The 11,259-nt window shown below is 44.4% G+C and overlaps 2 protein-coding genes across 2 annotated transcripts; one reads left to right on the forward strand and one right to left on the reverse strand.

Annotated features, from left to right (window-relative positions):
* Positions 1-557: 557 nt before the first annotated feature.
* Positions 558-3,284, reverse strand: LOC124015258 (nucleoside diphosphate kinase A-like). The gene is made up of 5 exons (XM_046330371.1): positions 3,129-3,284; positions 1,559-1,688; positions 1,348-1,449; positions 1,046-1,158; positions 558-798 (listed from the first exon to the last, which is right to left on the reverse strand). Exons 2-5 carry the CDS (start codon positions 1,682-1,684, stop codon positions 681-683), a joined length of 459 nt encoding a protein of 152 aa, XP_046186327.1. The 5' UTR covers positions 1,685-1,688; positions 3,129-3,284; the 3' UTR covers positions 558-680.
* A 2,382-nt stretch (positions 3,285-5,666) lies between these two features.
* Positions 5,667-10,938, forward strand: LOC124015344. The gene is made up of 5 exons (XM_046330526.1): positions 5,667-5,955; positions 6,477-8,689; positions 8,891-9,153; positions 9,276-9,363; positions 9,683-10,938. The coding sequence occupies exons 1-5, from the start codon at positions 5,711-5,713 to the stop codon at positions 9,838-9,840; spliced, it is 2,967 nt and encodes a 988-aa protein (XP_046186482.1). The 5' UTR covers positions 5,667-5,710; the 3' UTR covers positions 9,841-10,938.
* Positions 10,939-11,259: the final 321 nt, after the last annotated feature.

Below are 11,259 nucleotides of genomic sequence, written 5' to 3' on the forward strand. Positions count from 1 at the left end.
TGAGTTAAATACCCCTGCTGTAGTGAACGTTAATATGTAGCATAGGGCAACGGCCGGCTTCGACAACTGGTGTATTGTCAAGTAACATCCAGAACGCAGTTAATACCTTACCATTTCAATGCAAATATTTTCTGCACAACTGTTGCCCAAACAGGCCCAAGTTTGTGTCTACCAAAACATCCCATCAGGCAAGCCCCACATTGACACTTTCAGAAACTCCTACACGGTGAAATTGGGTTGACAAGTCAACCCACTGCTGCCGCCACCCACTTTTCCAATATCCACCCCAATCACAGGTGTACTCAGCAAAGCCATAGGACACCCTGATGGGTAATGCCTTAAACTAAACATGTACATAACATCTTTTAAAGTTATTTATTGAAATATTTTCCATAGCATGCCTTGCCATTTCTGAATATATTGAAGCTCCTTCACTAGAGGCCCACATGCCCTGAACAGATCTTGGAGACATAACCAATTAATGCTTTATCAAACTTTCCCAGTCCCCTACTGACAAAGCCCCTGAAAAGTTTCAAAGTACACTAGGAAGCATCATGTATTCTACACCATGATTTTTATTGACATTTTCAAGTGCTCAAAGTACTTAAACAAATTCCAGGTAGACAGCATTCAGAATGGGTTTGATGGGTGAGGAGAAAACGATTCCAGTTCCATTTTATTTACTCATACAGGAAGCCATTTTGGCAGCTCTTGTACTCGACCATCTCCTCTGGCTTGAACCACAAGGCGATCTCCTTGTTGGCACTGTCGAGGGAGTCACTGCCGTGGATGATGTTCCTTTAACGGCAAAATGAAACAAAATCAGCAACTGCGTACCATGGGCTTGAGGTGTATTGGAACTAAAGTCAGCAGGGTATATAACATTTCTTAATACACGAGTTGATTGTAGAAAATGCATTACAAGCTTGATTGCGTCAAATTCCTGTCCAATGATTCTCACTTTCAGGTTGCACCGCTTGTTGGTTGAGCACTTTGATACCTGCCAAAGCAGATTCTGTATAAACAGGCATCAGTGGACACATACCTTCCAAGCGTGATGCAGAAGTCTCCGCGGATGCTGCCGGGCTTTGAGTCAGCAGGGTTGGTCTCTCCCAGCATCAATCTACCGTTCTTCACAACGTTCAGGCCTTCCCAGATCTGAAAGCAAAGGAAGGTAAAAATGGCACATTGAGAGCAGAACAATTCATTATGTCACAACCACTGATCAAGAGTATTGGAAGTATTGTGTTCGGAGGCGTTAGCAGTGAACCACTATGCATCTAGCAATGAGCAAGCATTTATTTTCAAAGGGGCTGTGGGTAGTGCACGTGTCAGAAGGATAGTTACCATGGCAACAACGGGACCGGAGTGCATGAAGGCGCAAAGGCCGCCATAGAAGGGCATGTCCTTCAGGTCAATGTAGTGCTGCTTGATGTGGTCCTCAGATGCCTGCAATCACCCCCCAAATTTTTTTTTTAAAGGTCTCAAAATCAATAGTTGCAGTTAAATGCTGTTAAACCTATTAGAAGCACTGCTGAATAGACAGATGTTCACATACCTGGATCATCTTCATGGCCACAAGCCTGAAGCCCCTCTGCTCAAAGCGCTTAATGATATCTCCCACAAGTCCCCTCTGGACACCATCAGGCTTGATGGCAATGAAGGTACGTTCGGTGTTGGACATGGTGCTGCAACAAGAGGATATTAGATATTGAGTAACTCAAAATGGCAGTGGACTGTCAGTGAAACACATTAACAATGGACAAATTGCCTAGTTCGTTGTTGGAGAATAAAACATCCATTTAAAATTAAATAGCTGAATTAGCTGGAATTAAGCCAGGCCACTGCACAACACCGCAACCTTTGATCTGATCAATGTACAGCGCTTCAATGTCACCTAGAATGCTATGGAGTGAACAGATGCACTGTAGCTAGTGAATGTGGCAAGGACAGTACAAATCTATTCTCATCACCCATCCCCCGGAAAGTATTCCCACATGCCCATTCCACGCCTATGGGGTATTTGGTATGAACAATTTGCTTTCGTTGCCAATGTGCAACTCATGTTTCATACATGGGCAAACGAGTTTGTTTTACTGGCATTGTAGCGTAGTTACTGTCGCGCAAAGTGACCCCATGCTGTAGTTGTGTTAGGTTGAGCTATATTAAAAGTAACGTTACCTACATTCAACTGCAAACAGATGCTGCAGCAGTGTGAGTGCAGTGTTGAACTGTCCGCTGTAAACGTCACTTCAAGGACTTATTAAAACATTTTAAATTCATGAACCTTTACCTGTATTAAAACAGTCATCTAAGATCACTACCACACCCTGCGGAACCATACGAATTGTGCAGTTCCTTTAATTATTGCGTCGCGATGTACTGATTGTTGAATAGGCCTAGCGTTTGACAGCAAACGAAAAGTAGCTGGTTAACTTGCCACGTCAGATTTAATACAGATCTGTGCGTTTCACCAGCATTAATATAACTTCCAAAAGCGAGCTAAGGACGCTAGCAGCGCCATGAACTTGAGCACATTCCATTGTTGAAAGCGGCCATATTGGTACAGATGCAATGCCACATGGCCCGGCCCGGCTTTCCACTGTCGTTACAGGAAATAAAGTCCAAGTAGATTAAAGTCTGGCTTAATTGTAAAGCACTTCCACCGACAACGGCGTTCATAGTAACAGATAATTGGCTTACGGTAACCTGTAAGGCTAAGCTTATTAGCCATGTGAATAAGCAAATTTCACCCTGCAAATCAGTCACGTTTGGGTGAAACTGAAATGCACAGCCCCGGTTGTGTTACCTAACGCGTTACATTTTCAATTCACTAGCTATAAAAACTGCAAGTCATTGGTTTACTATTAGGATGAGAATTAACGGTCACTCGATGCATGTCAATTATCTGGCTAACTTAGTTGGGTAGAAACGGGCGAAGAACCACGCCGTTGCGTGGCATACTAGCTAGCTCGTCAATGCGAAAGGCAGAACGGAACACAAGCGACGTCCACCAACTTCCTAAAAAACATGAACGGAATAAAACGATAAAGACTAGTGTAAAAACACAACGCTGTGATGCAACGCAAAATGAAGGGCGTTATGGCCCCACCATTCAAGCAGCATACCTTTAGAGTTGCGTTGTTGAGACTGACAGACGACCCGTGAGACAACCGTTCTGGGAAGGGAACAATCAGTGAGGATGAGAAGATGTTGAGAGCTAGTTTATAAAGGCTGCTGGGTGAACGGGTGGGGCTTGGATGAGGTCAAAAATTGATTGACATGTTGCGTGCCTTTTAATTTTAATGTTCTTCTGCGCATTCTAGCGCAACACAGTTAATGGGTTGCGTGATATCCACATGTGCTGTCAAATATTCGAGTCTAGACAATGGTTGATGTCAGCACACTAACCAAAACGGTATCTGTTGCAAGAGGTTGGTGGGTTTTGAAATGGGTGGACATGTTTTTATTTTTATCAAAGAAACAGGTGTAGGTGTAAATATATCAGAGGCTCACATTTTACGAACACACTATGAAACACTTTTCCTTTACATATTTTGGATGAGGTCTGCTTGTGGTGGCCGAAACATATGTTTTATGCTTGTGACAACTCCCGACAAGGGCTGTTTTCATTGTAGATTTTGCCGCCACCAGCTGACTGTTGCCGCACAATGACGTCTGTGATGCATATCTATTACGTCATACGTGAGCATGTTTGAAACAGATCAGATCACATTTGACCATTCGTTCAGACATCGGGTTGGTTTCGTTGGTGGTCGAAAATGTATTGTCCCGCATTTTATTGCAATGTATTTATTTAACCTTTAATTATCATCATTTTAAAAAAACATTCATTTGTGATACTACTGGAGAGAAAATGGAGAAGAAATAAGTTGAGGTAGGTATTGTTTTTTTATAGAGATGTATTTTTATATATTAAACATTTTGAAAGGCAAGATAAGTCTTGCCATCTGCCAAAGTCAGAAATAGTGAGTAATTGGGTAAAGGTGATCGCCAAGGTGACACTGTGCATAGAGCACTTTCTGATGACATTCCCGGGGTCAGAGGTCAAAGGTTATATAACCTATTGATAAATAATTTAGGCTAATTAATGAGTTTGTGAAAGGTGATATGTAAAATCTCAGTCACAGGAGACTGAAGCAGAGACAGAGATGCAGGAGGCTGATCCAGAGTCAGCCGGACCATATCAGTCAGAGGAGACTGAAGCAGAGATAGAGATGGAGGAGGCTGATCCAGAGTCAGCCGGCCCATATCAGTCAGAGGAGACTGAAGCAGAGATAGAGATGGAGGAGGCTGATCCAGAATCAGCCGGCCCATCTCAGTCAGAGAAGACTGAAGCAGAGAGAGAGATGCAGGAGGCTGTTCCAGAGTCAGTCGGCCCATCTCAGTCAGAAGAGACTGAAGCGAAGAGAGAGAAGCAGGAGGCTGATCCAGAGTCAGCCGGCCCATCTCAGTCACAAGAGACTGACGCGAAGAGAGAGAAGCAGGAGCCTGATCCAGAGTCAGCCGGCCCATCTCAGTCACAAGAGACTGAAGCAGAGAGAGAGATGCAGAAGGCTGATCGGGACTTAGCCAGCCCATCTAACACATGGGAGCCACAGCAGACTTTTCATTACAACCTGTCCTTGGCCCGGAGAATCTCCTCCTCAGAACTCAAATTCTCAGGGGAGGAGATGACTGAGAAGTAGGTTGCTCTTTGTCTTCCCCATACTTACCTCCTATTCTCTATGCTGTATGTTCTGCAACCGACCAAAGATCAAATCAGATGGTGTGTTTGTGGTGTACATGTATATAGGCTAGTTCTGTAGAGGTCGAGGGTTAGATAGTTGTAATAATTAACAGTACTCATCTATTTACCCCTTTTGCAGGCAATGGATTCTCTTGACTGAGAATATGCATGAAAGGGTGAGTTAGTGTTAGCTCTGGAATTTTTAACATCAGGAAGATGGTCAAATATGCTCTGGGTACATACCAAATGGTTCCTTTTTACATATATAGTGCCCTACTTTTGACCAGAACCCTATGGGCCCTGGTCAAAAGCAGGGCACTATTTAAGGAGTAGGCTGCCATTTGGGACACAGTCTAGATCAGGGATGGGCAACTAGCAGCTAGGGATCCTCTTTTGTAAGCCCATTGATCAATAATAAATATAAAAATAGGAACTCAGTTGGGATCTCAACTTATTGTTGAGAGTTCGAATAGTAGAATTCACAAGGTGCAATTACACATTGCAGGAAGGAACTCGAAAACTTCTCTCCACTGTCAAGAGGGGTTCCGCTAAAATCAGTTGCTCGCAAAGTGGGGGGCAGGCCCAAACAAAATTTTACTTAGGGTCCCCAAAACGCAAGGGCCAACTCTGACTGTATGTGTGGGTATGGATGTGGGTATGCAGATCCGCGAGCCACTGCAGCCCCTCATGATGATTTCAAATTTTTTGTGGCCCCCTCCCCCATAAAAGTTGAATAGAATAACTTTATTTAATCAATTCAGTTGTGGCATTCGGATTAGGTAATAAAGACATAGGCCTAACAACTAACAACACAATGTAGACAGACTTAAGTGAATGTTAGATCTTGTTAGATTTTAGAACAACCTTTCCCGGCTATTCTTTTACTTTACAGTTCACCGTAGTTGAGGCCTATGCTAAGTGCAAAACATCGTGTCATGGGTGAAGGAGGCCTCTTCAACAATGGTGATCCCTGCCCTTGATCTCAGCATGGATTTGCCCTGGACGCCATCATCATCATCATCATCATCATCATCAACTTCCTGCTCCTGGTCTTCAGTCGTAATCAATGTAGCAGATCTGACCGCAGCCTCCACATGCCGCAGTGTCAGATTCAGCCTTGGGCCAAGTCATGGGCCAAGCGAGGTCACTAGCCATAGAACTGGTGCCAGCACACGGAACCCAACTCCCTTCCCCTCCCCACTTTCGTATGTACCCCCTCAGAAGCTTATTTCTTCCCATAATGGTTGAAACCATTATTTTCTTCACTGTGTATAAATAATGACTTCTCTAAAAATGTTTTATTTCCACTGAATACAGATGTAGGATCTTAAGATTGCTTCAGCAGGAAAATAATCCTGCAGCAACAGGAAATGTGAATTATTATCTGGATTATAATTAATAGACAGTTTTGTAGGGGTTGATACTTTTTTGTCAGGGATATCAAGTCAGAAATTTCAAAGTGGAAATTTATAAAATTCAGAAGCCTTTTTAACCACAAATACACTACACGTTTTACATGTCCTACATTGCAGGAAGGTTATCCTGCAATAGGGTGATCAAATGAAGATCCTACATCTGTGTGACTTTAGTTGGATTTTTGATTCATTTGATTCCTTTGCTTCTTTCAAAAAAACGTTTTAAACCCGTGTTTGTATCATAAATGTTTGTTAGTGTCATATCTTGTTACCATATTGTTACCATATCTCTGTTGTGGGGCCCTCTTCAGCTCAGAGGAGACTTTGGAAAATGAGGAAGAGGATGACAACCCAAGAAGATATTGTTCCACGTCTGAGGACGGAGATAGAGAGGATTGGGATAGACCCCGCTCAGACCCACTGAGGTCTGTGTTCGGACTGTATCACAGCTTCATCTTCAGTCAGGTTCACAGAGACTCCCAGAGGTCCCTGAGTGAGGTCATACTGCCATCCATCCAGAGGAGACCAAAGAAGATGAGGCCTATTATTCTGTCTGCGGACACCAGGCTGATCATGGCCATTGTGGAGATCATTATCAAACAGATCAATGCCAGACTAGGCCAGCTCGCGCTGAAAGGAGGTGCCAGTCAGGGAGCCGAAGCTCCTTCAATGAGCATCAGCTCAGCGAGCAGTCAGTTTGCTGAACAGATGCTGCGGACAATCACAACCACAATGAATGGCCATACCATGGGACAGATGGTGCTCACTCGGCTGTCTGGAAAGTCCCCTCTGGACATTGAGAGGAGGCTTGAGACCGAGTTAGGACCACTGGCAGGTCAGGTCATTGTTGCAACCATCAGCAGCATCCAGACGGCGAAGAGCAACGCTCAGACAGGACATGAGGTTCGGGTGTCCTCCCCTTTCACCTACTTCCTGTCAGCAGTGTCAGCCGAGGTGCAGAGTCTGGTGCTCCAGAGATCAGGGACCAGGATGTCAGCCAGACAGTCAGGCAGCGACCACCTGCTGAACCTGTCTCGGGCAAAGATCACCAGGGCCGTCGAGCTGAAAATGGCTGAAATGCACGGAGGATCCCTGTGGAATTGGACTCTGACAGAACAGAATATCCAGCCAAGTCATGACAGAATCACTGCCATGTCCAGTGATTTGGTGGATTTGGTGGTCGATGATACCCTGGAGGCCCTTGGATATCTAGAGAACCAGGCATTATCCGGGCCCCAGACCGCTGGCTCTCTGACAGGGATTGAAGGCCTCGACATTGATGGTGTGGCAAGGGACATGGTCCGGAAAGCTGCACAAAAACTCAAGGCCTCCATGTCTGAGTTTGAGCTGGAGCGGGGATCCAGATCCTCACAGGGCAGCAGTGGTCCCTCGAACCACTCACCTCTGTCTCGCTCCCACTCCGACCTAAGGATGCTGTGTGTCCGGTCAGCAGTGGCAGTCAAAACTGCCCTGCAAGTGATAAAAACAGAGCTTGACAGCAACTCAGAGGAGTTCTTTGATCCGTGCCAGATGGCTGGAAACATTCTAGCACGTCTAGCGTTGAGTGTCGAGAGCATCGACAATCTGGAGATTGGTGAGATGCTCCAGGGCCGCTCAGCAATCATGGAGCCGGAGGCTGTGAGAGAACACCCAGACATATCTTCCACTGCCATCTACCATTCCCTGCTCATTGATTGTCCATTCCCACCATCAGAGAGGGTTCAGGAAACAATTATCCTAAGCCATTCACTCATTTCACAGGATGTGACCACACAGGGAGAAAAGCAGCATCCTGCTGACCTCCAGACCGACAGCCTAACGGCAGAATACCTTGCCAAGGCACAACAGGTAGTGACTCAGGTCATAAGAGATGCTTCTTTGACCGTGGACATCCTGTCAGCCCACGTCTCCTCAAGGAACATTGCTGAGGCCTCAACTAGCATTCTTGAGTCCCTTCTAGTGGACTTAAACGAGGCAATTGAGGTGAGTAGGTCAAGGGGGAGCAAGTTCTGGGAACAGGTCCAGTTATCCTCCCAGAAACTTTACAGCACAGCTATGGACAAGCTGGAGAGTTTGTACACTGGTTGCCACCTCACCAACGAGCGAGACCACCAGGATACCCATGTAACCGCTGACAAAATCAAGGACATGGAAGTGTCTACCAACAATGACCTCAAAGACCCAACAGTTGCAGTCAGCCAGGAGTCAGTCAGACGCAGCGCCAAGAAGATCCTCACAAAGGTTCTGAATGTGATCAAGGCCGGAGTAGCTGGCTCAGAGCACTCATCTATGGGCGAGCAGATGGCCGAAAATTGTCAACTGGCCACGGAGATGTTGGACTCCATTCTGAACAGACTAGAAGATGATGAGCCTGATGTGGGTGAAGAGGATCATCTTCATGTGATCTCGATCCGTGATGTCTACCAGGATGTCTCATCTAAAACCTCTCAGGTTTGTATGGTGGGGAGTAGCCAGGCGATGGACCCGCTGACCGATGATGTGTCTGCCGCGACCTCTGTGCATGGTAAGTGAAATTAACACTTTTCATGTATTTTATTTTGTAGTATGCACTAAATTTGATTAACTCCTGTCATGTAGGATTCACTCATTTTGAGCTTAATAATTTTATTGCAATTGTGTTCATTGGATTTTCAAGATTGTGTATTATTGTAAAATATACAAAACATAATCCTGAGCTTAATTATTTTATCTCTTTTGCCCCCAGATATTGTGCACAGGTCAGAGAGATGTCTCTCTCAGGCCACAAGTACCCACAGGTCCGGCATTAGCCAGGCCTCCAGTGACTTTGTTGTTGAGTACATGTCTGAGCTCCATTCCAACCACCCTGACACTGCATTGCCTGTGAGGTGCACTTCTACAGCTGTTGCCGATACAGAGACTCGCCACGTCCCTTCTGCCAGAGTGAAGAAGAAGAGCCAGGGCCGGAGGTTCAGTTGCTGCCCAAAGTTGCCAACGGTCAGGATCAAGGTATGGAGATGCATGTTTGGGGGTTTGCCCTTCATTACAGCTGGAATAGAATCCATAGCTAATGGGGTCAGAGTGAGACATTGTAGGGTGTCTAATGGAAGGATGAATTTACCCGGCAACAGGTGTTCAAGAGCAGAGTGGAACCAGAGAGCCACCTCACTCAAAAAGAGCTGCCTTCGCAGCGTTTCAGCACCTCTCGAGTTGCGCTGGGTAAGCGACACACAATGATGATCCTTTTCTTTTAATGCATTGTCAAGATGTGGCCAGTGGTCAGAGTGAATGCAACTTTACTGAGTTTAATGCTGAGTTTTATTCAACTCTGGTCCCATAATGTTTTCTCTGCTCAAGGCCACTGAGTTTGACGAGCTGCCAGGCAAACATTGTAGCAACTCTTACATTTCCCAAGGTCAAAATCCTTGATGCTGTCATTTTGATGTATTACCGTCTGGTTGGTTTAGACTGTGGTCGGAGAGAATGAAAGTACATTTGCCATGTTCAATTCTAATCCTGCAATGTTCTCTTATCACAGATGATGATCATGTTGTCCCATTCATTCCTCAACTTGAGGACGACCTGCCACCAGCACAGGAGTCCTGTAAACGTCCCCTGTTGGTCAGGGTGTTCCGGGCCATTTCCAGAGCCATCTCGAAACCATTCAAGGGCTGTGCTTTTTGCAAGAAGAATTAGGAAAGGGTTAGCCATCAACATCTAATAAACATCATTGTGTTTGCAGTCAAATTTAATAGACTCTCTTGACATGGATATTTGAGTATACACTTATCCAAAGCAACTAGGGTTAAGTGCCTTGCTCAAGGGTACCTCAACAGATTTTTCATTTAGCCAGCTTGGAGATTCAAACCAGTGCCCTTTGGGTTATTGACCCAACACTCTTAACCACTAGGCTACCTGTCATCACATTGGTTCTACCATATTGCTTATTCTTTTTTGATTCCTTCCTATCTGCAAACACTGAAGTGATAAGGGGTTGGCCCAACTGAACATTTCACACCAGATTTGCATGTTCCATTTACTGTGTTAAGAACATGATTTCAATATTTGTAATATACTTGCAAACTGAGAAGGTATTTCAAACTAGCTTTGTTTGTATTGACCTTGGTGAAAATGTATTTAAATTACATTGAAACACAATATTAATACAAAGACTGGCTTTTTCAACACATTTAGATGCATATATTTCCAGTGGGGGAAGGGGTGTGGTTTGTGGCCCATCATATTCTATACAGCTCTTCGGGAGAGGTTGCCAAGGTCAAAGTGCAGCTATTATAATCCTGCTGATCATACAGTCTTTGTAATGAAGAAGGGTCCATTAATAGGGGCTAGGGTCAGCCTGAGAGGTATCTGTTGGTTGGAGGCCAAGGGTGGGCTTGAAAATGGGTCATTGACAGTTGCTATTTAGAGCTTCTGCGTTCCCTTGCTTTTTCCGTCAATGTGTATAATCCCTCTGTCTCTCTTGCACCCCTTTGATAGTTTGATTTATGATCACCTCTCTAAACCTGTAGTATTTTTACATAATAATGATCTTATCTATGGCCTATAGATGGAGGGGTACCAGGAGAGAAATGTAAGAGAATACAGATTTGTGCATGTGAAAATGTAGGAAAGTTCCCATTCCCAACACTGTATATGAATATGATCTTTTTCCATTATGCATGACTGTTAAGCATTTTCTATGCATAGTCTTTTATCTTTATTTTGTATCATTTGTATATGTCTCTTGTCTGTTTTTCACATATACCCAATGATTACACTGATATGTACACTCTCAAAGAAGACATCAATAAATAAAGATTTATGAAATAGTTAGGAGCATTAAATTCAAAATAGATTTCCCCAAAACTTTGCATCAATAACAAATGCAAAATCTGAAGATCATTTTACAATCCATGCACAACAGGGCGCAAGTATCTTTGGAAAGAGAGAAAAAATAAACAATTTATTCCGAGTTCAGGGGTCAAGAAAACGGAAACACGTGATAGGGAATTTTGCGCGCAACCTGCGACCAAACGCTGATTAATAAAACATGTACACTGTTGGCGCGTTGCGTGGGCCATAAGTTCTTCTCTGTGCACATACTTTGCAAATTTG

Source organism: Oncorhynchus gorbuscha, linkage group LG26, assembly GCF_021184085.1.
Source record: "Oncorhynchus gorbuscha isolate QuinsamMale2020 ecotype Even-year linkage group LG26, OgorEven_v1.0, whole genome shotgun sequence".
In the NCBI taxonomy this organism is placed as follows: domain Eukaryota; kingdom Metazoa; phylum Chordata; class Actinopteri; order Salmoniformes; family Salmonidae; genus Oncorhynchus; species Oncorhynchus gorbuscha.

What these genes read in the sequence shown, in the direction of transcription:
- LOC124015258 (XM_046330371.1), bottom strand. Translation starts at nt 1,684, where the DNA reads ATGTCCAACACCGAACGTACCTTCATTGCCATCAAGCCTGATGGTGTC. An exon ending in TGGCCATGAAGATGATCCAG is followed by an intron (nt 1,450 to 1,558) that starts GTATGTGAACAT and finishes GGGTGATTGCAG; the next exon opens with GCATCTGAGGACCACATCAA. An exon ending in CCGGTCCCGTTGTTGCCATG is followed by an intron (nt 1,159 to 1,347) that starts GTAACTATCCTT and finishes CTTTGCTTTCAG; the next exon opens with ATCTGGGAAGGCCTGAACGT.
- LOC124015344 (XM_046330526.1), top strand. Translation starts at nt 5,711, where the DNA reads ATGGTGATCCCTGCCCTTGATCTCAGCATGGATTTGCCCTGGACGCCA. An exon ending in CCCTTCCCCTCCCCACTTTC is followed by an intron (nt 5,956 to 6,476) that starts GTATGTACCCCC and finishes GGCCCTCTTCAG; the next exon opens with CTCAGAGGAGACTTTGGAAA. An exon ending in TGCCAACGGTCAGGATCAAG is followed by an intron (nt 9,154 to 9,275) that starts GTATGGAGATGC and finishes ACCCGGCAACAG; the next exon opens with GTGTTCAAGAGCAGAGTGGA.